This window comes from Cryptomeria japonica, chromosome 3, assembly GCF_030272615.1.
Source record: "Cryptomeria japonica chromosome 3, Sugi_1.0, whole genome shotgun sequence".
Lineage (NCBI taxonomy): Eukaryota > Viridiplantae > Streptophyta > Pinopsida > Cupressales > Cupressaceae > Cryptomeria > Cryptomeria japonica.
In genome coordinates, this window is record NC_081407.1 from 111,073,274 (window position 1) to 111,096,252 (window position 22,979).

At 34.3% G+C, this 22,979-nt stretch overlaps 3 protein-coding genes across 3 annotated transcripts; all 3 read right to left on the reverse strand.

Annotated features, from left to right (window-relative positions):
* Nucleotides 1-371: 371 nt before the first annotated feature.
* On the reverse strand, nt 372-1,556 carry LOC131873985 (receptor like protein 27-like). The gene has a single exon (XM_059217180.1). It carries the CDS (start codon nt 1,554-1,556, stop codon nt 372-374), a length of 1,185 nt encoding a protein of 394 aa, XP_059073163.1.
* A 6,717-nt stretch (nt 1,557-8,273) lies between these two features.
* Nucleotides 8,274-11,024, reverse strand: LOC131064912 (receptor-like protein 19). The gene is made up of 2 exons (XM_059217181.1): nt 10,673-11,024; nt 8,274-10,387 (listed from the first exon to the last, which is right to left on the reverse strand). Exons 1-2 carry the CDS (start codon nt 11,022-11,024, stop codon nt 8,274-8,276), a joined length of 2,466 nt encoding a protein of 821 aa, XP_059073164.1.
* An 8,217-nt stretch (nt 11,025-19,241) lies between these two features.
* On the reverse strand, nt 19,242-22,271 carry LOC131064898 (receptor-like protein EIX2). Its single transcript, XM_057999226.2, has one exon. It carries the CDS (start codon nt 22,269-22,271, stop codon nt 19,242-19,244), a length of 3,030 nt encoding a protein of 1,009 aa, XP_057855209.2.
* Between the last annotated feature and the right edge of the window lie 708 nt (nt 22,272-22,979).

Sequence of the window (22,979 nt, forward strand, 5' to 3'; positions counted from 1 at the left end):
ATAATAATAATAATTCAAATATATGTAATGGGGATGGGCCCTCCTACTGTGTCCCCACTGGTTCATAGCTCTAGTCAATATTTATTTTAAGTCATGTTATAGTTTGAGGTACTGTAATATAATATTTAAATTAACTTTTTATACCAAAAATAACAAAACAAGAAAGCACACATACATCCACTACACAACCTTCATAGAGAACAAGATTGACACAACCTTCATAGGGAATGAGATTGGAGTAAATATTTTAGGTGAAAGAAAACGGGAAGTGGAAGAGAAAGGGGTATTAAAAATAATTATTAAAAGATAATTTTTTGAATAGATTGATCAAGAATGAAAATAATGTCATCCATAACTTTGAAGCATCTTTTTTAACAATTTTTGTTGAAACATAATGCTCCAATAACAATTGAAAACCCAAATCCAAAGCTCAATCCAATTCCCACCTCCCACCACACATGTTCCTCCCACTCGTGCTCACTCACATCTTCTTCATAAATTTTATTTGAGGAAGGAGAAGATGAAAAATTTATGTTGATGTAAAGTCCACAAAGATTTAAATTGTTTGAAAATGATCTCTCATCAAATGTTAACCATTGAGCTCCTTGTGGTATTCTACCTAAAAAATTATTACAAGATATGTTCAAATAACTCAAAAATGTGAGAGATTGTAGTTCAATAGGGATATTTCCAGCAAGATTATTATCTGAAAGATCAAGTGACTCCAATTGCACAAGGTTTCCAAAAGAAGTAGGAATTTTTCCATGGAGATGATTCCTTGACAAATTGAGAATTCTGAGACCAATGAGGAATCCAGTTTCTTGAGGAATATCACCTGAGAAGTTGTTGTTTGAGAGATCAAGAAATTGAACCAATGCCAAAGATTTCACATATTCTAGAAATAGGCCTTTGTTGTTTATTTCAATTTTATCTAAATAAGGCATTGAGATTGGATTTGAGAATGCGAGGACTTTTGCACTTTCTATTTGATTTGCCATTGCTTGCAAGTTTCTTAAGCTACTTGGAATAGCTCCAGATAGATTGTTATTTGACAAAATCAAGACTTGAGGATTTTCTAATTTTCTCAACTCTAATGGTATTCCACTTTCAAATTTATTAGATCTCAACACCAAAATTCGAAGGCGAATTAAATTCCCTATCCAATTTGGGATGGTTCCCTGCATGTTATTATATCTCAAATCTAGAATCTTTGAAGAAGTACAATTTTGAAGTGATGATGGAATTGTACCTTGTATCTTGTTACCTCCTAATTTCAATATTTGAAGACAAACCATTCTCCTAATCTCACCTTCCAAATTATTGTTTTCTAGATTTAACACTTCTAATGTTAATGAGCAATTCCCAAAAGTTGCAAAATGATTACCCGTGAGCTTGTTATTTGACACATCTAGAACCTCCAAGTGATTTCCTTCACAAATAGAATGTGGAAAGACACCACTTATATTATTATTTGCAAGTGACAAATATTTGAGTTGACTCTGGCCATATTCATCAATGTTTTCTAAAATGATGCCATCAAATTGATTCTTAGACATGTCCAAGACTTCTACATGAGGATGAGGAACTAAAACATTCCCTTGTAACTTGTTTCTATGTAAGTCAACATATTGAGCACTCAAGTTACTAAACTTTGATGACAAAAGATTTCCTTCAAATTGATTACATGAGAGATTGAGAGTGTTGACTGATGTAAGGCCCCACAACCAATTGAGAACATTTCCTCTAAGAGAATTGTTGGACAAGTTGAGTCACTTTATGTTGTATTGAGTGGATAGGAAAGATGGAAAATCACCATCCATATTACAAGAACTCAAATACAAATATTGAAGCTGAAATTTTGGGATCAAAAAGTCTTCAACTTTTACCCTCAAGAAATTATCAGAATGACAAAAAAAATGAATCTTCATGAAATTTTTTAGTTGAGAAAGTAAGAATGTGCCACTTAGAGAATTGTTTGAGACATCAAGCGAGACCAAAGATGAGAGATTACCAAAAGTATATGGCAACCTTCCATTTAATTGGTTTCAACCAAGAGAAAGATATAAAAGCTGTGATAGCCCACCTAAAGAGCTCCATGGAATGCTGCCTCTTAGTGAATTTCCATATTCAAGTTGTGAGAGATTTCCAATAAAATTTGGAAGATTGCCTTCAATATTGTTTCTATAGAGATTTAAGCTGGTCAATGAGAACATATTTCCCATAGAATCTAGAAGACTGCCTTCAATATTGTTAGAAGAAAGATCTAATCTGGTCAATGAGAACATATTTCCCATAGAATCTGGAAGTCTACCTTGAATATTGTTATAAGAAAGATCTAAGGTGGTCAACAAGGACATATTCCCCATAAAATCTGGAAGTCTACCTTCAATATTGTTATGAGAAAGATCTAAGGTAGTTAATGAGGACAAATTTCCAATAGAATTTGGAATCATTCTTCCCACATCTGAATTTACAATAGAAAGGCTACTGAGTTGGGAAGCATGTTGCACAATGGAAGAAAGGCTGACTTTGAGATCAGGGTTTCTAGACAACTCAAGGTTCCTCAAGTGTGGAAGGCTTAAAATAGAAGAAGGCATGGAAGTGGAGATATTGTAGTCAAAGAGGTAGAGAGAAACCAAAGATGTAAGGTTAGAAATCCAAATGGGAAATGGTTGCTGAGTGAAGTAAGTACCAAAAAGCTTAAGATGGGAGAGTGAGGTGAGGTTTCCAAGAGGAGAGAGAGGTGTACTTGACTTCCCAAACATGACTACAAGTGATGTGAGATTGGGAAGAGAAGCAACAGTCTCTATCACATCTCTTGCCAGATTCACTTCTGCTAGTCCAAGGTGCTCCAACCCTCACAAATTTCATATCCACGAGCTCGACTGCCTCATCTCTAGATCATAATTGTAGGATAGCCTGAAATGTCAAGCGAGACATGTTCCCAATATCACTTGGTATTCAACTAGTAATCCCACAACATATCAAGCTCAAATGCATCAATGTGTTGAGGCTCAGAAGGTTGAAGGGATGGACAAAGGGACAAGTCAATCCAACTGAGGTCGAGGTACTCCAAATGGTGCAGGCAGAATAAAGCAGGGAATATTTGGCTACTTGAGTTCCTCACTACTGCTAACAAGTCATGATAATGAAAGGTGCTAAGATCCACACGAATCACATGTCCATTGAGGTTGTGGTAGGTGATTCCCTTCCAAGAGCAACAGTTACGAATTTGTTCTAATCCAGTTTGAATTATTGAAGTTAGTTATACCCTACTCTTTATTTTAAGTATGTTTATCTCTCAACCTATTTGATGTGGTTTTCTATTAATATTTTAAGATCCAAATTGATGCATTTATCTAAATACATCCTTGCACTTAAGACTTCAACATGTGTATTCAGATATAAATCTAGGAGTGTTAGGATGGATATAACAAGAAGCACAAATAGAAAGATGAATAAATTTATAGGAGATTCAGAAACATGGAACCTTATTCATTGGTGTGATAGTCATCCTACTTAGTATCTATGCCCAATGTTGACCTTACAATCTTCATCTTATGATCTGATCCTTTATGATACTTGCTGCATAGTTCTGATGCACTATATTCTATCTAAGTCTTGAAATGCTCAATAGTCTTGCTACTCTAGAATTATATACTCTTATGGTGTATCTCTTGATTTGCATCAAATCTCTTGACATCATATGGACTGCATTTTTAATTCTATTTTATGTTTGGCTAAGGTTGTCATGTAGGGTTGTGACTATTTAACACTTGGTTCTCTTCAGCTCTTCATAATAGGCTCTCATGTTCTTTGTTATGATGTTATTATAACCTTGCTCTACTCCTCTTGTGTAGAGGATTTCCTTTAGCTCTAATGCATTTTCTATCATGGCTTTCATCATCCTCACATAATATTCATTGTGACATTATCTCTTCAATTTAAGCATACTGCCTATTACATTCTTTGAAGTAAGTATTCTCTTGATGATGAAACCTAAGATGAATGAGGTATCTAACTTATTGAAGTTGGTCTTCGATCATACGCTTGTGCTCAACTACAATGTGTATCCTTTTGAGTGGTTGATACTCATATCTAATTTTACGCATTGGCTGGAAAGACAATTTGGCTTATATACCTTGCTTATAGATGTTGTAAAATGTTTTCTGAAGTCATACACTTGCCTTAGTTTTCTGATATATCTAACTCTCTATTATTCAACTATGGAAAACAATTTTAGAATGTTGTGTAGCTTTACACTATGGTTGAAGTTGATCACAGATTGGCAATATCCTTTTGAGCAATTTTGGCATATGTTGTCTAGATAAGTTACTTTACATGTTAATTCATTCTATTGGGATATTTAATCATGTTGTTGCTTCTCTTCAAGAGTTTCTTGAATTGCCATGCCTTTAGGCTTAACAGGGATCTTGGTTTCTTCACTTGAAGGTATGCCTTGATCATAATGATTGTGCTATGGGTCCATTTCATATTTGTGAAGTAAAGAAAAGATTGGCATTTATCATCCTTGATTTATGGCTGCCTTCCTTGATTGATTCTTATATTATGCAATCTTCATGAGACTTGATTACCATAATTTTATATTAAAAATCAAGAGGGAGTTCCATATGGAAGTTTTCTTTTGAAAATATGAAGCTAGATGTGTAGCTCATAGTTAGAAGGAAACATTTGCTCTTGCTACTAGATATACTAATATTAGAACTTCTATAGCTAATGCTACAGGTTGGAAGATATAATGACTATTTTCTTAATGTTGTCTATATTGAATAACTAGAAGGTTATGAGAATCAAGATAGAGAATCTCATGTGTGTAGATTAAAGAGAATCTCATGTGTGTAGATTAAAGGAAATCTCTTTATGACCTCAAGCAAACTTCTTGAGCTTGTTAGGAGAATATTGTCAAATATTTGATTAGTTTAGGATCTTGCAAGAATGATGTTGATTCTAATCTTCACTTTAAAAGTATTCAATAGTGAACTACTAATTTTGTTTCTTATATATATGTGAATGATTTATTTCTAACTATTGGAAAGAATTAGCCACCGAATTTGGAATGAAGGATCTAGGCCTAATGCATTACTATCTAGGACTAGAAGTATGGCGAAGATCTTATCTTTAGTCAAGAAAATATGTCATTGATACGATGGATTGTAAATCTATGTCTACTCCTATGGCAACTAACTTAAAGAAGTTGAGTATTTCTGCAGCTAATTCTGATTTTGCAGATCCTTCAGAGTAAAGGCAGTTGATTGGATCCTTGATGTATCTAGTTAACACTAGACCAGATATTTTCTATGCAGTGAGTACACCTAGCCAAATTCATGAACCAACTAAAGCATGTTCACTTGGTGGCAGCCAAGCACATCCTGAGATACTTGCGTGGAACAGTTGGCTTTGGGCTAAAGTATCCAATCAACACAGTGATCAATTTGGAAGGCTACTCTGATTCTGATTGGGCTAGAAGTATTATTGATAGGAAAAACACTTCAGGAATTTGTTTCAGCTTGGGTTCTACTATGATCTCTTGGGCCAGTAGGAAACATTCCTTAGTTGCATTGAGTACTGCAGAAGCTGAATACATTGCTTCAAGAGTGGCAACTAATGAAGCAGTTTGGCTTCACAAACTTCTTGTTGGGTTGTTTGGACAACCTTGGGAATCCACTATTATTTATTGTGATAATCAAAGTTGTATTAAAAATGTCTAATAATCTTGTGTTTCATGACAAGTCAAAACACGCAGAAACTCATTATCACTATGTTCATGATATGGCACAAAGAGGTGCCATCCAATTGAAATATATCAGCACTATTGAATAGGTTTCAAATGTTCTCACCAAGCCTCTAGCTCGAGTGAAGTTTGAGTACTTCAGAGAGAAGCTTGGAATTGTGGAGAACACAACATTGATTGAGAGGGAGTGTCAATCTTAGTGATGCAATTTAGACTGCATCTTCCACTCTTTGCAGGCAATGCAAGGTGAAATCACCCTCTGCGGGAAATGCAAGGTGACATTGTATTCTTCTCTTAGAGAAGGTTGAGGTGTAAGACCTCTTCCACCCTCTGCGGGCAATGCAAGGTGAAGTCACCCTTTGCGGGCAATGCAAGGTGACATTGTATCCTTCTCTGGGAGAAGGCTTAGGTGTATGACCTCTTCCACCCTCTACAGGCAATGCAAGTTGGATCCATCCTCTACAGGAAATGCAAGATGGACATCATGAAATGAGTTCATGATATTTATGTGTTTTATTGCAGGTATACTCTATGAAGCTTATACATTCATTCTTGTGGGCAAAGCAAGATGAAAGTCATGAATGGATCATGACAAGTAGCAGATATCCTCCATAGCTAAGAGGGAGTGTTGAAATAGTAGCTAGCTTGGATACCTATCCATTATATTTTAATGTTGTCAATAACAATAAAAATACACATGTATTATCTATTATGTAAATCAAATTTTTGGGTTGGACCCAATCATGTAGCGTGGAGAAAATTAATTAATGTGGTGACACTAAATTGTTGCTTTGGGCTGGACCCGAACATATGTAACGTGGTGACAATAAATGGAAATAAATAAATTACCTAATGCAAGCCGACTTGAGGGTTGACGCCAAAGATGGATATAAATCTAACAAGCAAATGAAGTCATTCTACATCAACACACTACGGATATAATCTGCTTTGCTATATCAGTGAACTCTCCTTTACTTGTGCAAAATCACTCAAGGATATTAGGCAAAGTTGAAGGCTCTCCTTGTGCGAACTTGAAGGATCTCCTTGAGCAAAGTTGAAGGCTCTCCTTGTGTGAACTTGAAGGCTCTCCTTGTGCGATTCTGCTCTAGCCTATCTTAGATATCTGCTGCTGATCTCCTTTAGTCATCAGCTGATAAGGGTTGCATTCAAATGGTCAAAGATCCTCATGTAAACTTGATAAGGACTCCTACTGTGTGCATCTGATCTTAGACATATCCTGTTGGTCCTCCTTGCTATTCATTATTGATAAGGGCTGCATTCTTCATTGATATATTGAACATCAATCTAAGATAAGTGTATAGCCTTGTAATTGCCTACATTTGAGATAATACATGTTGTATTTTGAGGTTGGGTTTTTCACCTCCAAGAGGGAGGTTTTCCCAGGGTATTTGTGTCTTTTGTCTTGTGTTTTATTACTATTACTATTCATTCACAGTTTGATTATAATCTAATTGTTTAAATCAACATATGATTGCCTAAAATTTAACAAACCGCAAACTTTTGTTGAAACATTGCACATTCCTACACCAATTCCAGAATTATTCACGTAGTCGTGGAACTGAGTTTGACAAAGAGTCTCTAAAAATGCGTGCTTTTGAATAGAGATCTGCATTATCACAACTTCTCAATTAAGGAGGAAAGATCAACTTGGCTTATTTTCCTCAACAAATAATCACTTATTGAGCTGCAAACTAATTCTTCACATGCCTCAAAATGTAAATATCAACTAATATATTTTTCCCCTATTTATGAACTTTTTACCTATCTATTTTTAATATTAAATCTATTATACTTATTTACATTTATCTTTGTTTTATTTTACTTTTAAACTAAGAATGACTTATTTAAATAAAATTTATAAAATAAAAATTTTAATTAAAATATACTTTAGTAAAAAATACACTTTAATTAAGAATAAATTTTAATAAAAATAAATGATAAAATAAATATGATAAATGTTATTTTAAAATAAATTTGAATTAATATGTAAAACAAAAACAATAACATATTTGCATATTCATAAATAACTATTACTCAAATACATATTAATCACATCATTAATGAATTAAATGCATTAAAATGATTTTTTTGAGAAAATTTGAATTTTTCACTTACTCTAGCCAATAAGATAAAAGAAAAATAGGAGAAAAAAATTATTTAAAACAAAAATGAGACTTGCACTATAAGTTTTTTGTTCAAAAATTTTAACTATTTTCTTTGATTGGTTGAGCTAACTAAAAAATTAGATTGATGGGTGAAATAGTATCTCGCCTTGATAGGAACTAATAAACAATTGAATTTAGTTCCAATATTAGTTTTAAGTCATCTTATAAATTGAGGTACTACTTAATCTAATATTTAAATTAATGTTTTCCACCAAAAATAACAAAATAAGAAAGTACACATACATCCACTACACAACCTTCATATAGGAAATATTTTAGGTAAAAGAGAAGGGGAAGTGGAAGAGAGAGGGGTATTAAAATAATTATTAAAAGATCTATTTTTGAATAGATTGATCAAGAATGACAATAATGTCATCCATAACTTTGAAACATCTTTTTCTACATTTTTTGTTGAAACATAATACTCCAATAACAATTGAAAACCCAAATCCAAAGCTCAATCCAATTCCCACCTCCCACCACGCATGTTCCTCCCACTCGTGCTCACTCACATCTTCATCATAAATTTGATTTGAAGGAGGAGAAGGTGAACAATTTATGTTCATTTGAACTCCACAAAGGTTTGCATTGTTTGAAAATGATCTCTCATCAAATGTTAACCATTGAGCTCCTTGTGGTATTCTACCTGAAAAATTATTACAAGATATGTTCAAGTAACTCAAAAATGTGAGAGATTGTAGTTCATTAGGGATATTTCCAATAAGATTGTTATCTGAAAGATCAAGTGACTCCAATTGCACAAGGTTCCCAAAAGAAGTAGGAATTTTTCCATGGAGCTGATTCATTGACAAATTAAGAATCCTTAGACCAATGAGGAATCCAATTTCTTGAGGAATATCACCTGAGAAGTTGTTGTTTGAGAGATCAAGACACCGAACCAATGCCAAAGATTTCACATATTCTAGAACTAGCCCTTTGTTGTTTATTTCAATTTTATCTAAATAAGGCATTGAGCTTGAATTTGAGTATTGAAGGAGGACATTTGCACTTTGTGTTTGATTTGTCATTGCTCTCAAGTTTCTTAAGCTACTTGGAATAGCTCCAGATAGATTGTTATTTGACAAAATCAAGACTTGAAGATTTTCTAATTTTGTCAACTCTAAGGGTATTCCACCTTTGAATTTATTAGATCTCAACACCAAAATTCGAAGACCAATTAACTTCCCTATCCAATTTGGGATGGTTCCCTGCATGTTATTATATCCCAAATCTAGAATCTCCAAAGAAGTACAATTTTTAAGTGATGATGGAATTGTACCTTGTAGTTTGTTGCCTCCTAATTTCAACGTTTGAAGACAAACCATTCTTGTAATCTCACCTTCCAAATTATTATTTTCTAGATTTAACACTTCTAGTGTTGTTGAGCAATTCCCAAAACTTGCAAAAATATTACCTGTGAGCCTGTTATTTGACACATCTAGAACCTCCAAGTGATCTCCTTCACAAATAGAATGTGGAAAGACACCACTCATATTATTATTTGCAAGTGACAAATAATTGAGTTGACTCTGGCCATAGTCATCAATGTTTTCTGAAATGATGCCATCAAATTGATTCTCAGACATGTCCAAGAATTGCACATCACGATGAGGAACTAAAACATTCCCTTGTAACTTGTTTCTATGTAAGTCAACATATTGAGCATTCAACTTACCGAACTTTGATGACAAAAGCTTTCCTCCAAATTGATTACATGAGAGATTGAGTGTGTAGAAAGATGTAAGGCCCCACAACCAATTAGGAACATTTCCACCAAGAGAATTGTTGGACAAGTCGAGTTCTCTTATATTGTATTGGGTGGATAGGAAAGATGGGAAATCACCATCCATATTACAAGAACTCAAATACAAAGCTTGAAGTTGAAATCTTGGGATCCAAAAGTCTTCAACTTTCACCCTCAAGAAATTATCAGAAAGACTCAAGTAACGAATCTTTGTGAAATTTTCTAGTTGAGAGAGTAAAAATGTGCCACTTAAAGAATTATTTGAAACATCAAGACTGATCAAAGATGAGAGATTACCAAAAGTAGATGGTATGCTTCCATTTAATTGGTTTGAACCAAGAAAAAGGTATGAAAGCTTTGGTAGCCCACCTAAAGAGCTCCATGGAATGTTGCCTCTTAGTGAATTTCTGGAAAGACCCAAATATTCCAACTGTGAGAGTTTTCCAATAAAATCTGGAAGATTGCCTTCTGGAAGACTGCCTTCAATATTGTTAGAAGAAAGATCTAATCTGGTCAATGAGAACATATTTCCCATAGAATCTGGAAGTCTACCTTGAATATTGTTATAAGAAAGATCTAAGGTGGTCAACAAGGACATATTCCCCATAGAATCTAGAAGTCTACCTTCAATATTGTTATGAAAAAGATCTAAGGCAGTTAATGAGGACATATTTCCAATAGAATTTGGAATCACTCCTCCCACATCTGAATTTACAATATAAAGGCTACTGAGCTAGGAAGCATGTTGCACAATGGAAGAGAGGTTGACTTTGAGACTAGGGTTTCCATTCAACTCAAGGTTCCTCAAGTGTGGAAGGCTTAAAACAGCAGAAGGCATGGAACTGGAGATATTGTACTCACTGAGGTAGAGGGAAACCAGAGATGTAAGGTTAGAAATCCAAATGGGAAATGGCTGCTGAGTGAAGTAAGTACCAACAAGCTCAAGATGGGAGAGTGAGGTGAGGTTTCCAAGAGGAGAGAGAGGTATACCTGGCATATCAGACATGACAAGTGATGTAAGATTGGGAAGAGAAGCAACACTCTCTACCACGTCTCTTGTCAGATTCACATATGCTAGTCCAAGGTGCTCCAACCCTCGCAAATTTCGTATCCACGAGCTCGACTGCCTCGTCTCCAGAGCATAATTACCAGATATGTCTAGAAATGTCAAGCTAGACATGTTGCCAATCTCACTTGGAATTGGGCCGCTAAGAGCATAATTTTCAGATCTGTTCCCAATCTCACTTGGTATTCGGCCAGTAAGCCCACAACGTATCAAGCTCAAATGCGTCAATGTGTTGAGGCTCGGAATATGGTATTTAATCTTCAAATAAAACTTCATTGTCATACTGGTTCAAAAAAATTTCTCCAAGTTCATCTTTTCTAGAACCAAATTACACTTTTCCGATTTAGGAAACATACATATAAAGGAACCAAAAATAGGCAAGCATTTCCCAAATCCACAAATTACTTCCTTACACACATATAGAAAAATACCAAAATTAACTATTAATATATATATATATATTCATCCATGATTAATAAAATATAACAAATTAATAATTAATAACGAAATTAACAAATCAAGTATTTAATTAGGAAGATATGCATTAATAACAAAATGGTATTTGAATATTAATTAATGTACATTTACCATTATACCAATAATTAATAACAAATTAATCACAAATTATTAATTAATGACCAAATTTATTCATAATTAAAACTTTATTTAAAATTAACAATTATTATAATATGAAAATATTATATTTTTTTTTTGTAATAAAAAAAGTATATAAAAAAAAACACTTCACAAAAAGGAAAAAGGGGGGGGGGGGGGGGAGGTATCCACGTGGACCTCCATGTGGGCCCCCTTAGTAGCTCATGCTACCTTTGGTAGCGCTGCTACCAAAAGGTAGCAGTCCACTACCATTGGTAGAGCTACTACCAATTGGTAGTAGCTGCTACCCTTGGTAGCATGCTACCTCTCGCATGGTGGGGGTTTATTCCCCGCCACGTGGGTAATATTATATATTTTTTTTATTATTATTTTTTAAAAATTTTATTTACTGCTAAAAAAATAACAGTACACACTAAAAAAAACCCACAGCCAACAGAGACTTCGAAATTAATTTTCCAGAAAAGACCAGATCCAAGAAAGGGAAATTTCTTTCAATCAAACACCATATTGGCAAAATAAGATTAATTAACATCCATTTATCCAAACCCTTCTACCAAACTTCACCAAAATAACTAATTTCTCCAAATTAAAACTTAAATCAGAGAACATTCATGGAGTTTTTAACCAAGTTTATTGAGAGCAACCAAAAATTTTAATTGGAGGTTTGATAAGAGGGCAAGGAGGGTTTGAGTTTGTGATTTCGTTACAACTCTTCCATTTTCCACACAAAATTAGGTGTTATCTACAAACACAACCAGCTTTTTACAAAACAAAACCAAAACAATTTCTTTAAAACAAAGAAGCCAATGAAATAAACCAGAGGCCTACCTAGTTCAGCAATCCTAGCAAGATTGAAGGAGAGCCCAACCTGCAAGCTCCAAAAATCCTTTCTTTTGCAAAATCCCCAAATTTTCATTCTCCAAAAAATATTTTTTTCAAAAATACTCTTCCAAAAATATCCTTTTCAAAATTATTTTCAAACCTAGGTTAAATGGGGAAAATTTTGACCAAAAATTTATTTTTGGATTTAAAATATTTTTATTTAAAAATAAAATCTCCAAATTCATTCTTTTCAACAATTCAATATAGTAAACTTGCTTTTCAATTTAAAATTGATTTTCCCAAATATTTGAAATTAATCTTTCTATTTCAAAATGCCAAAGAGGTTAAATTAATTCGATTTCAAATAAATATAAATCTTTCATTTCAAAAGCATAACTAAAAAATATTCATTATTTAAAATTAGCCATTTAATTGAACTTGCTACCAACCTGAATTGAGCATTTCTAATTAACGATAAGTCGCATAAAAGGAACCTATTTAATTTAGTCCCCAAAAATACTAATGTGTAAACACACATTAAATCAAATTAAATATTAAGGATTAATTACTCAATTTAACCACACACAAAACACACAACCAAAGAAAGCCAAACGAACAGATGACCTGCATACCCAACTAAAGGGAATACCGACGATGACTGATGATGCTCACTTCAGCATGACTATGGTCAAACGAGGGTCTTACGGCCACCTAATCCAAACTCTAAGGACCAAAAAGGTACACTCAAACCTGCGAATCCAGGCAGAGATGAACCTTACACCCATGTGATATTGTACCTAAAATCTCCTGCAACCAAGAGTCATACATGCATACATATATATACTTAATAAAAGTGTTAGCTTGAGATTAATAAAATGAAATAGGAGAATTAATAAACTTGCATACGAATTGGTATGAAAACCATATTAACAGGTATGCACAAAATCCAAAACATCTTACTATAACTTTATAACATGATAAACTAACCAAGGTCAAACTGAGATTAGAAATTGATTAGGGCAAGGGTACTACATTCTCCACCCTAGGTTCCAACTTACTCCTGGAAATCATATGGCTAGACGAAGAACCTGTCGAATGCGTTAGCCTTGAAACTCATTCAACAAATATCAAATTGCACATAGGAATCTTTCCATAAATAAAAGAAACATTATTGCTAAATCCTTTACGAATTCCATTATCTATTGGCAAGATACATCTAAATCCATACATTTCTTAAAATACTCTATGAACTATCCACCATCATAGAAGAGAAACAAGAATTTTCTCCCTTTCATTACACCAAATTAAAGCATTGCAAAGAGGTAAACAACAATTACCATACTCATCTACAAAGTATGACAAGAAAACATGCCATCATGATCAATTTCCTTTACCAATACATCTTTTTCATAAAAAATTATCGTATAGAACTAGCTTCAAATATTCAATTTCTACAACTAAGTTAACTTTCAAGAATTAAGAGCAATGCAAATAACTCAATTATTTACATTTTCTAGGCATTTAAGAACCTTTCCAATGACTATGTCCCATAACATAGTGACAAGTTAACACAATCTACTCCATGATTACACATAATAACCATCCACATAACTAGAATGCACAACTCAAAAGGCCACATGTGAGCATGTCTAATGCTCAGCCAAAGATAACATGCACGATCAACATCTCTAAGCCTGATCTCATAACAATAAAATGATCATAAATATCCAATATCTCACTCAAGGCTCGATGGTGCTAGGGCACACCATAGCAGTGCTACCTTCCATACAAGACCTTCGTGAACATCCCTTGTTGAGTAAGGTGGTTAGCCTCCAAGAGATAGTCACCACACATAGGTAGGTAGTGGATTCTAGCTGCATCACAGCCTCACATACCCCCATCCTCAAGGTTCCCTACGTCTACTTCCTCATACACACTCTACCAAGACCATTTCATACATCCTTGGAGAGGAATTTCACATTTCAACATAAGACCAGCATACAAAAACAATAAGGATAAACCAGTATAGCCACCAAAGTACAAATGAATAAAGATAATAAATCATCAATTCCAACAGTAAGGCAAGAAAATAATCCAAAATTTGCAACACCAAATCAAGTAAGCAAAAGATCACAAGATCATGGCTAAACCTTCAAATTCAAAGTAGAATAAATTACTGGTCCACAAAGAAATAAATAAGAATATCACAACTACACATAACATCACTATGTGACTAGCATCTAGCCACCAACGAGGAAGGAAGGAACAATCATAAAACTGTCATAGTAAATCATCATTTGGTGCGGCCTAGTCACACATCCACATGTCATGGCAGTGTGCACCTTGGCATCACCCTGCATCATGTCATCATGCGGCATGGAAATACTCCAAGCAGAGAAGTCACAAAATGGACGTATCCCACATGGTAGTGTACCTTGCGGTAAAAGGCATGCACATGTCACATCCCGCATAGCGATGTATCTATCAGGATACTCTCCGTAAGCCAAAGGTATACATGGCTAAGGTCCACCCACATGTCCACCAATACCTACTAACTAGAAAACCATGTGGATAAACCTACCTTTCATGAAGACAAGGCAAAGGATCCTTCAAAATACACCACCACTATGCTCAAGAACTCCCATCAATATGCTCAAATAAAAGAGAGGAAAAGGCTATCACACATAAACCTATAAATAGATTCATCAAAAGGGAAAGTATTGAGTACACCTTTGATACAATTTTATTGTATAACTATATTATTCCTCAAAATAGAGAAGCTAAAGTCACTTCGCGCTGACATTACTTGTATGATGGTCCATACTATTCAAGGAACGGTGACTTCAAATACTACCCCTTAACATGTTGAATTACCAACAACCCGAGGTTTGGTACTCAGTAGGGAAACAAATAAGCAACATCACATACACAGTATGGTTTCCCATACTCATAAGCAACATATCCTCCATGGTTGATTACTTCACCAACCCATCGGCACATATAATAAGCACTAGTTTCTTACAATACACACGAATACACCAGTACTAGTTTATTCACATTTACGGGGAGAACTTTTCAGTATGCTATCATCTACTCAAGGAGGGTTTAAATAATGCTTCTCACATGAATAACTGAATCAAGTTTACTCTAGATACAAGTACTGAAATTCTTAACAATTCAAAATTACATAAGGAAATAACATCATTCCTACATCTTTCTCTAATTCCACTAAGCATTTGTAACTACATTACTAACTAAGCAAATTTCTTTTTGAAGCTTAAGACTTTCATCTTTCCATAAGAAACCCAAATGCAAACATACAATTTCATATGCGTTATAAACATTCTATTTAAATCAATGCATTCTAAGTAGCATTTCTAAAAATCTTATAATCCAGGGAAGGAGAAGGGAAAAAGAGTTTGATAACCAAACTATTTCCTACATAGACACAAGATCAACAAAATCACACTACATGCTAAAATTTCTCACTATAAGTCTATCATTTTAATGGTACAGTTTTCATTTCACTACCATTTTAGAAGAGTATCAATCGACCTAACCTGACATTTCCAATTATTATGGTTGCAACAAAATGTTCTAGTTTTCTGAACAAGAAATCAAGATAGACAATCTTTCGATAATACAAGACCTCTTGTGAACACTCGCTACTCTTAATTTAATACAAAAACATATCATAATTTGCATCCTATCATTGAAAATCAAAATGTGATCAGAAGGTAAACGATGAGCTATCAACCAGATAATACGTATTAATGCATACACATCAAACAAGCTTTTCATTCACACTTTCTAAACATAATAAGGCAATTACATATATCCAAAAGCAGTTCAATGGAGCATTGTAAAATAGGTCCTCAATCAAATTGGTTTAATGATACACATAAAACAATCTTTCATGGAACACATTAATACACCCTTGAAGCTACTATAACATGTGCCCTTTTTATACTTCTTTTACAAATAAAGTTGTTTCACATAACAACTGTTCGCATATTAGTGCACATTACTTAAGATAGAATTATATTATGTTACTCCTACAATACATATGGAGAATTCTTAAGTGTCAACATATAGTTTTCTCCCAATAACCAATATGAACCTTCAAACCCATAGCCCCTTTATTATCTAAAACCCAAAAGCATCATAAGGCTCACACAAGGGTTCAAGAAGTCACAACCTTTCTCTTGCAATAAGAGATTTCACGCAGAAGATAATTACACATATAACAATCTTTTTAATTTCTAGAGAAAGAGAGGAGGAAGGGTGATAATCATTCAATTTGCTACATAATAAGCATTCCATATCTACCACACTAGTCCTTCAAGTGGACAACACTAAGCTGGATCATAATCTTAAACAAGCACACTTTGTACTTTCACATTCAGGACAACACTGACCAACCCAAATGGATTAGTCTAAAGAGTGCAACAATCAATAAGGAAGGTACATACGACTCTCTTTCTGAATAAGAGTAATCGTAGACCAAGACATCAATAAGAAAACAAAGTACATATAATCACTCAAAGACACCAACATCAAGAAGGTGAAAATAAGGTGTAAACACACCCGTTATACACACATTAAGTTCTGCTCAATCACACACATACAAAAAGGAGGACAAGCATACAACATAAGGTCAATACACCTCATGCCAACTAAGGGCACACACAAAACCAAAGATCCCAGTGTTTGCAACTTGGCTCTGATACTTCCCCCATTATCCTTGAGATACATAAATCATTTGTTCTAAAGGTTGGGAAGCAACCCGAGGGAGTTTATCATTGAAGACCGATCAAAATCCTTATTAAGAGCTTTAAGAGTAGAAGTCTCACCAAGTCAGTTATCCAAACATTTCTAATATCATAGTGCAGGGGTGGGGAAGAATCCACACCCAAGACATTCACCATACATCTCCCAAGAAAATGATCCAATTGAGAACCAATTCTCTTTGCTTCAACTTCTATAAAAAGGAAAAAAAAAAAAAGGCACACCTTAGGGTTTGATAGGGCTATTTGACCTGAAGGAGTATCAAGTGTGAGCTATGGTATTATTGATGACCCTTGAGATGAGAGAGTTGACTTGATGTTTTTTCCTTGTTCAAACTAGTGGAAACAAATAGGGATTTGAAAATATCCTATTGAACACACACTTATTATTTAAACTAGACAAATTGTCTTATTACTTGCTACTATGTTTTCAAATCATATTCAGAAGATCATCCATTGAGAAAACATTTTTTTACAAAAACACAAGTCAAGTGTCAAAATATTTTAAACTCAAAGTATCTTAGCACATCACTTTGAAACAATGTTGTAGTACATGTTAATCATTTAATAGAGCTTAGGAAGTAAACGTTAGCACATTCAGTGCATCCAATAGCAAGTAGTCCTCAAAAAAAAATTAAAAATATCAATAGTCGAAAAATACCGGGTAGCGCATTTTCCAGACAAATTAGCACATGAGAATATCAGAGTAGCACATTTGACACATATTTTAGTGTGTACTCCATTTGTTTTAGCGCATCCTTAAAAAAATTGTCTCAGACAAAGAGCAGATTATCAACTTTTTCATAAAATTGAAACCATCTTTGGATACCATGTTAGGTCTTCTCTCAGATTCAATTGTCATAGATAGGGTTTCTTTAAACAAAATCAAAGGATACCAACTAGTGATCTAAGTTTCACAACTTCAACCAATATCAACATCAAATACTTAGCTAGTTATCCAAGTTAGTCAAATCAATCTAGTTTCCAATATCAGGGCAAATCATCCTCCATCAGGGAACTTCATTACATCATTTGACGCACTTAGTCATATCAATAGAGGAATATTAAACCCTCTATTTGACTAGAAAGCTTGGGTGTCAAAACAAGGTATATTATTCTCAATTCAACCCATTTAAAACTAAAACTTTGATCACTCATATGAACACTCCTCGACACTTAAAGAAGAAGAATCTTCGTCAAAAATCTGATTTAAAGAGGAAAGTGCCAAGTCAAAAGAATATCTTAAGGAAAAGGATGTTTCTCCACATAAACTGTAAACTTTTGCTGAAACATCGCACATTCCTACACCAATTCCAGAATTATTCAGACGGTTGTGGAACTGAGTTTGACAAAGAGTCTCTAAAAACTCATGCTTTTGAACAAAGATTTGCATTATCACAACTTCTCAATAAAGGAGGAAAGATCAACTTGGCTTATTTTACTAAACAAATAATCACTTATTGAGTTGCAAACTAATTCTTCACATGCCTCAAAATGTAAATATCAACTAATATAATTTTCCCCTATTTATGAATTTTTAAGCTATCTATTTTAATATTAAATTTATTATACTTATTTACATTTATCTTTGTTTTCTTTTACTTTTAAACTAAGAATGACATTTAAATAAAAATTAAAAATTAAAACTTTTAATTAAAATTTAGTAAAAAATACACTTTAATTAAGAATAAATTTTAATAAAAATAAATGACAAAGTAAAAATATGATAAATGTTATTTTAAAATAAATTTGAATTAATATGTAAAACAGAAATATATCATATTTGCATATTCATAAATGACTATTACTCAAATACATATTAATCATATCATTAATGAATTAAATGCATTAAATTTTTTATTTTTTCTGAGAAAATTTGAATTTTTCACTTACTCTAACTAATAAGATAAAAGAAAAATATGAGAAACAAATTATTTAAAATAAAAATAAGAGTTGCACTATGAATTTTTTGTTCAAAAATTTTAATTCTTTGCTCTAATTGGTTGAACTAACTAAAAAATTAGATTGATGGAAGCAATAGTATCCCGCCTTGATAGGAACTAATAAACAATTGAATTTAGTTTCAATATTAATTTTAAGTCATCTTATAGATTGAGATACTACTTAATCTAATATTTAAATTAATGTTTTCCACGAAAAATAACAAAAGAAGAAAGTACACATACATCCACTACACAACCTTCATAGAGGAAATATTTTAGGTAAAAGAGAAGGGGAAGTGGAAGAGAGAGGGGTATTAAAATAATTATTAAAAGATCTTTTTTTGAATAGATTGATCAAGAATGACAATAATGCCATCCATTACTTTGAAACATCTTTTTCTACATTTTTTGTTGAAACATAATACTCCAATAACAATTGAAAACCCAAATCCAAAGCTCAATCCAATTCCCACCTCCCACCACACATGTTCCTCCCACTCTTGCTCACTCACATCTTCATCATACATTTGATTTGAAGGAGGAGAAGGTGAACAATTTATTTTGATCTGAAGTCCACAAAGGTTTGCATTGTTTGAAAATGATCTCTCATCAAATGTTAACCATTGAGCTCCTTGTGGTATTCTACCTGAAAAATTATTACAAGATATGTTCAAGTAACTCAAAAATGTGAGAGATTGTAGTTCATTAGGGATATTTCCAATAAGATTGTTATCTGAAAGATCAAGTGACTCCAATTGCACAAGGTTCCCAAAAGAAGTAGGATTTTTTCCATGGAGCTGATTCATTGACAAATTGAGAATCCTTAGACCAATGAGGAATCCAATTTCTTGAGGAATATCACCTGAGAAGTTGTTGTTTGAGAGATCAAGACACCGAACCAATGCCAAAGATTTCACATATTCTAGAACTAGCCCTTTGTTGTTTATTTCAATTTTATCTAAATAAGGCATTGAGCTTGAATTTGAGTATTGAAGGAGGACATCTGCACTTTGTGTTTGATTTGTCATTGCTCTCAAGTTTCTTAAGCTACTTGGAATAGCTCCAGATAGATTGTTATTTGACAAAATCAAGACTTGAAGATTTTCTAATTTTGTCAACTCTAAGGGTATTCCACCTTTGAATTTATTAGATCTCAACACCAAAATTCGAAGACCAATTAACTTCCCTATCCAATTTGGGATGGTTCCCTGCATGTTATTATATCCCAAATCTAGAATCTCCAAAGAAGTACAATTTTTAAGTGATGATGGAATTGTACCTTGTAGTTTGTTGCCTCCTAATTTCAATGTTTGAAGACAAACCATTCTTGTAATCTCACCTTCCAAATTATTATTTTCTAGATTTAACACTTTGAGTGTTGTTGAACAATTCCCAAAACTTGCAAAAATATTACCTGTGAGCTTGTTATTTGACACATCTAGAACCTCCAAGTGATTTCCTTCACAAATAGAATGTGGAAAGACACCACTTATATTATTATTTGCAAGTGACAAATAATTGAGTTGACTCTGGCCATAGTCATCAATGTTTTCTGAAATGATGCCATCAAATTGATTCTCAGACATGTCCAAGAATTGCACATCATGATAAGGAACTAAAACATTCCCTTGTAACTTGTTTCTATGTAAGTCAACATATTGAGCATTCAACTTACCGAACTTTGATGACAAAAGCTTTCCTCCAAATTGATTACATGAGAGATTGAGTGTGTTGAAAGATGTAAGGCCCCACAACCAATCAGGAATATTTCCACCAAGAGAATTGTTGGACAAGTCGAGTTCTCTTATATTGTATTGGGTGGATAAGAAAGATGGGAAATCACCATCCATATTACAAGAACTCAAATACAAATATTGAAGCTGAAATTTTGGGATCCAAAAGTCTTCAACTTTCACTCTCAAGAAATTATTAGAAAGACTCAAGTAATAAATCTTCGTCAAATTTTCTAGTTGAGAGAGTAAGAATGTGCCACTTAAAGAATTATTTGAAACATCAAGCTCGATCAAAGATGAGAGATTACCAAAAGTAGATGGTAAGCTTCCATTTAATTGGTTTGAACCAAGACAAAGATATGAAAGCTTTGATATCCCACCTAAAGAGCTCCATGGAATGTTGCCTCTTAGTGAATTTGTGGAAAGATCCAAAACTTCAAGCTGTGAGAGATTTCCAATAAAATTTGGAAGACTGCCTTCAATATTGTTATAAGAAAGATCTAAGGTGGTCAATGAGAACATATTTCCCATAGAATCTGGAAGACTGCCTTCAATATTGTTCTGAGAAAGATATAATCTGGTCAACAAGGACATATTGCCCATAAAATCTGGAAGTCTACCTTCAATATTGTTAACAGAAAGATCTAAGGCAGTTAATGAGGACATATTTCCGATAGAATTTGGAATCACTCGTCCCACATCTGAATTTACAATATAAAGGCTACTGAGCTGGGAAGCATGTTGCACAATGGAAGAGAGGTTGACTTTGAGACCAGGGTTTCCATACAATATAAGGTTACTCAAGTGTGGAAGGCTTAAAACAGCAGAAGGCATGGAACTGGAGATATTGTACTCACTGAGGTAGAGGTAAACCAGAGATGTAAGGTTAGAAATCCAAATGGGAAATGGCAGCAGAGTGAAGTAAGTACCAACAAGCTGGAGATGGGAGAGTGAGGTGAGGTTTCCAAGAGGAGAGAGAGGTGTACCTGGCATATCAGACATGACAAGTGATGTAAGATTGGGAAGAGAAGCAACACTCTCTACCACGTCTCTTGTCAGATTCACATCTGCTAGTCCAAGGTGCTCCAACCCTCGCAAATTTCGTATCCACGAGCTCGACTGCCTCGTCTCCAGCTCAGAATTGTAGGAGATGTCCAGAAATGTCAAGCGAGACATGTTCCCAATCTCACTTGGTATTCGGCCAGTAAGCCCACACTCAAGCAAGCTCAAATGTGTCAATGTGCTGAGGCTCGGAAGGTGTGAAGGGATGGAAAGAGGGGACAAGTCAACATAACTGAGGTCGAGGTACTCCAAATGCTGCAGTTGGAATAAAGCAGGGAATATTTGGCTGCTTGAATTCCTCACTAGTGCTGACAAGGAAAAAAGAAAGTTTCTAAGATCCACACGAACCACGTGGCCAGTGAGCCTGTGGCAGGTGATTCCCTTCCAAGAGCAGCAGTATAACCCCTTCCACGATGCCAGGGAGTGATATGGATCGAGCAGGTGTTGTTTGAAGAGGTTGAGGGCAGATAATTCGTGAGGAGGGCATCCTCCCCATAAGGAGGAGCAGCAGCAAGGAGAGGCGAGCAGGAAAAAGAGCACCAAAAACATTGGTTTGGCCATGTTGAGGGAGGGTGTGAATATTAATGGTTACTTGCATTACATGGAAATGGGTGTGAGTATTTATAAGAAGCGTAGGTTGCCTTCATACAATTTTCAGTCTTGAACGCGTGGAAGACATGCAATTATAATTTTCAAAGTCTTGAGCGTGGGGAAGATGTGGTGGAAGTGTTGTATTCAAATGATAATTGTCAAACTCTTTCCAGTAACGCGTGGAAAAGTAGGCTGCTTTTAATCACGCCTCTACTTCTCCGGGGAAAAGGCTCTAATTTTGAGGTAGAGGGCGTGTCATTAGCATGACGTAAATATTTTGGCGTTTTTGTTGGGAGAAATTACACGGAGATTGGGGTAAGATGAGCGCATGAATTGTAGGCCCCTTTCTTAATGATTTACTTACCACTTCCTTCATACAATTTTGAATGGCAACCAAAGCCTTGAGAGTGTGGAAGATGGGGAGACACTCTTTGAGTGATTATTTTCAAAGTTATGTTCGTAAGTGGAAAACATGCAGAGATCTAATTTTCAAAGCCGCGTGGAAATTTAAGATAATTTTAGTAAATACAATTTTGTCAATGTTCTCGTTTTTTATATTTTCATGTTTTCACATTGACTTTTTTAAATGATAATTGTCAAAGTCTTGATGTACATCAATGAATGGTAGGCTGCTTAAGCACGCCTCTTCTTCTCCGAGGAAACCGCTCTAATTTTGAC

Bases quoted from the DNA above. Each gene is read 5' to 3' on its own strand.
- LOC131064898 (XM_057999226.2), bottom strand. From the start codon at position 22,271: ATGGCCAAACCAATGTTTTTGGTGCTCTTTTTCCTGCTCGCCTCTCCT.
- LOC131064912 (XM_059217181.1), bottom strand. From the start codon at position 11,024: ATGAAGTTTTATTTGAAGATTAAATACCATATTCCGAGCCTCAACACA. The intron at 10,388-10,672 runs GTATACCTCTCT...TTGTAAATTCAG, and splicing joins TGTCATGTCTGATATGCCAG to ATGTGGGAGGAGTGATTCCA.
- LOC131873985 (XM_059217180.1), bottom strand. From the start codon at position 1,556: ATGTCTAAGAATCAATTTGATGGCATCATTTTAGAAAACATTGATGAA.